The 447-nt window shown below is 63.5% G+C and overlaps 1 protein-coding gene across 1 annotated transcript in view; it reads left to right on the top strand.

The window, feature by feature from the left end:
* LOC104523873 (protein LMBR1L) overlaps positions 1–231 on the top strand; it is a gene marked incomplete at both ends in the record, with an annotated part of 1,354 nt that extends 1,123 nt beyond the window's left edge. Inside the window, 2 exon segments of the mRNA XM_029084655.1 lie at positions 1–22; positions 163–231. The exon segment at positions 1–22 is cut by the window's left edge and continues 99 nt beyond it. Coding sequence (XP_028940488.1) covers positions 1–22; positions 163–231 — 91 coding nt within the window.
* Between the last annotated feature and the right edge of the window lie 216 nt (positions 232–447).

The raw sequence follows: 447 nt of genomic DNA, 5'->3' as shown, positions 1-447 counted from the left end.
GCCAGCCGCCAGTCACTCTATGGTGGGTGCTGCTGGGATGTACTGGGGCTCTCCTGGGGCACCCAGGGGCTCTCCTGGCTCTGGTGGGGCAGGATCAGGCCCTGGTGCTGAAGGGGAGAAGGGATGCCCAGTGGTGCTGGTCTGATCCTGTCATCTCCACAGACCTCTGGGAGTTTTACCTGCCCTACCTCTACTCCTGCATCTCACTCTTTGGGGTGCTGCTTCTGCTGCGTAAGTCGTGGGGTGTTCCCCTGAGGTGACCCGGCCTTGGTGGCCCATCCTGCACTGGGTGCTGGTCACCCAGTGTGCCCAGAAATGGTGCTGGGATCTGGAAGGGTTGTGGTGCAGAGCTGACCCCCTGGCCCACCCCCATCCTGGGGTGATGGGAGTAGCTCAGAACCCTTCTGGGGGTACAGGGAGGGGTGGGATGCTGGGCCCCCCCCTTGC

This window comes from Antrostomus carolinensis, unplaced genomic scaffold (assembly GCF_000700745.2).
Source record: "Antrostomus carolinensis isolate BGI_N321 unplaced genomic scaffold, ASM70074v2 scaffold47904, whole genome shotgun sequence".
In the NCBI taxonomy this organism is placed as follows: domain Eukaryota; kingdom Metazoa; phylum Chordata; class Aves; order Caprimulgiformes; family Caprimulgidae; genus Antrostomus; species Antrostomus carolinensis.
This window is presented reverse-complemented; position numbering and strand designations above follow the sequence as displayed.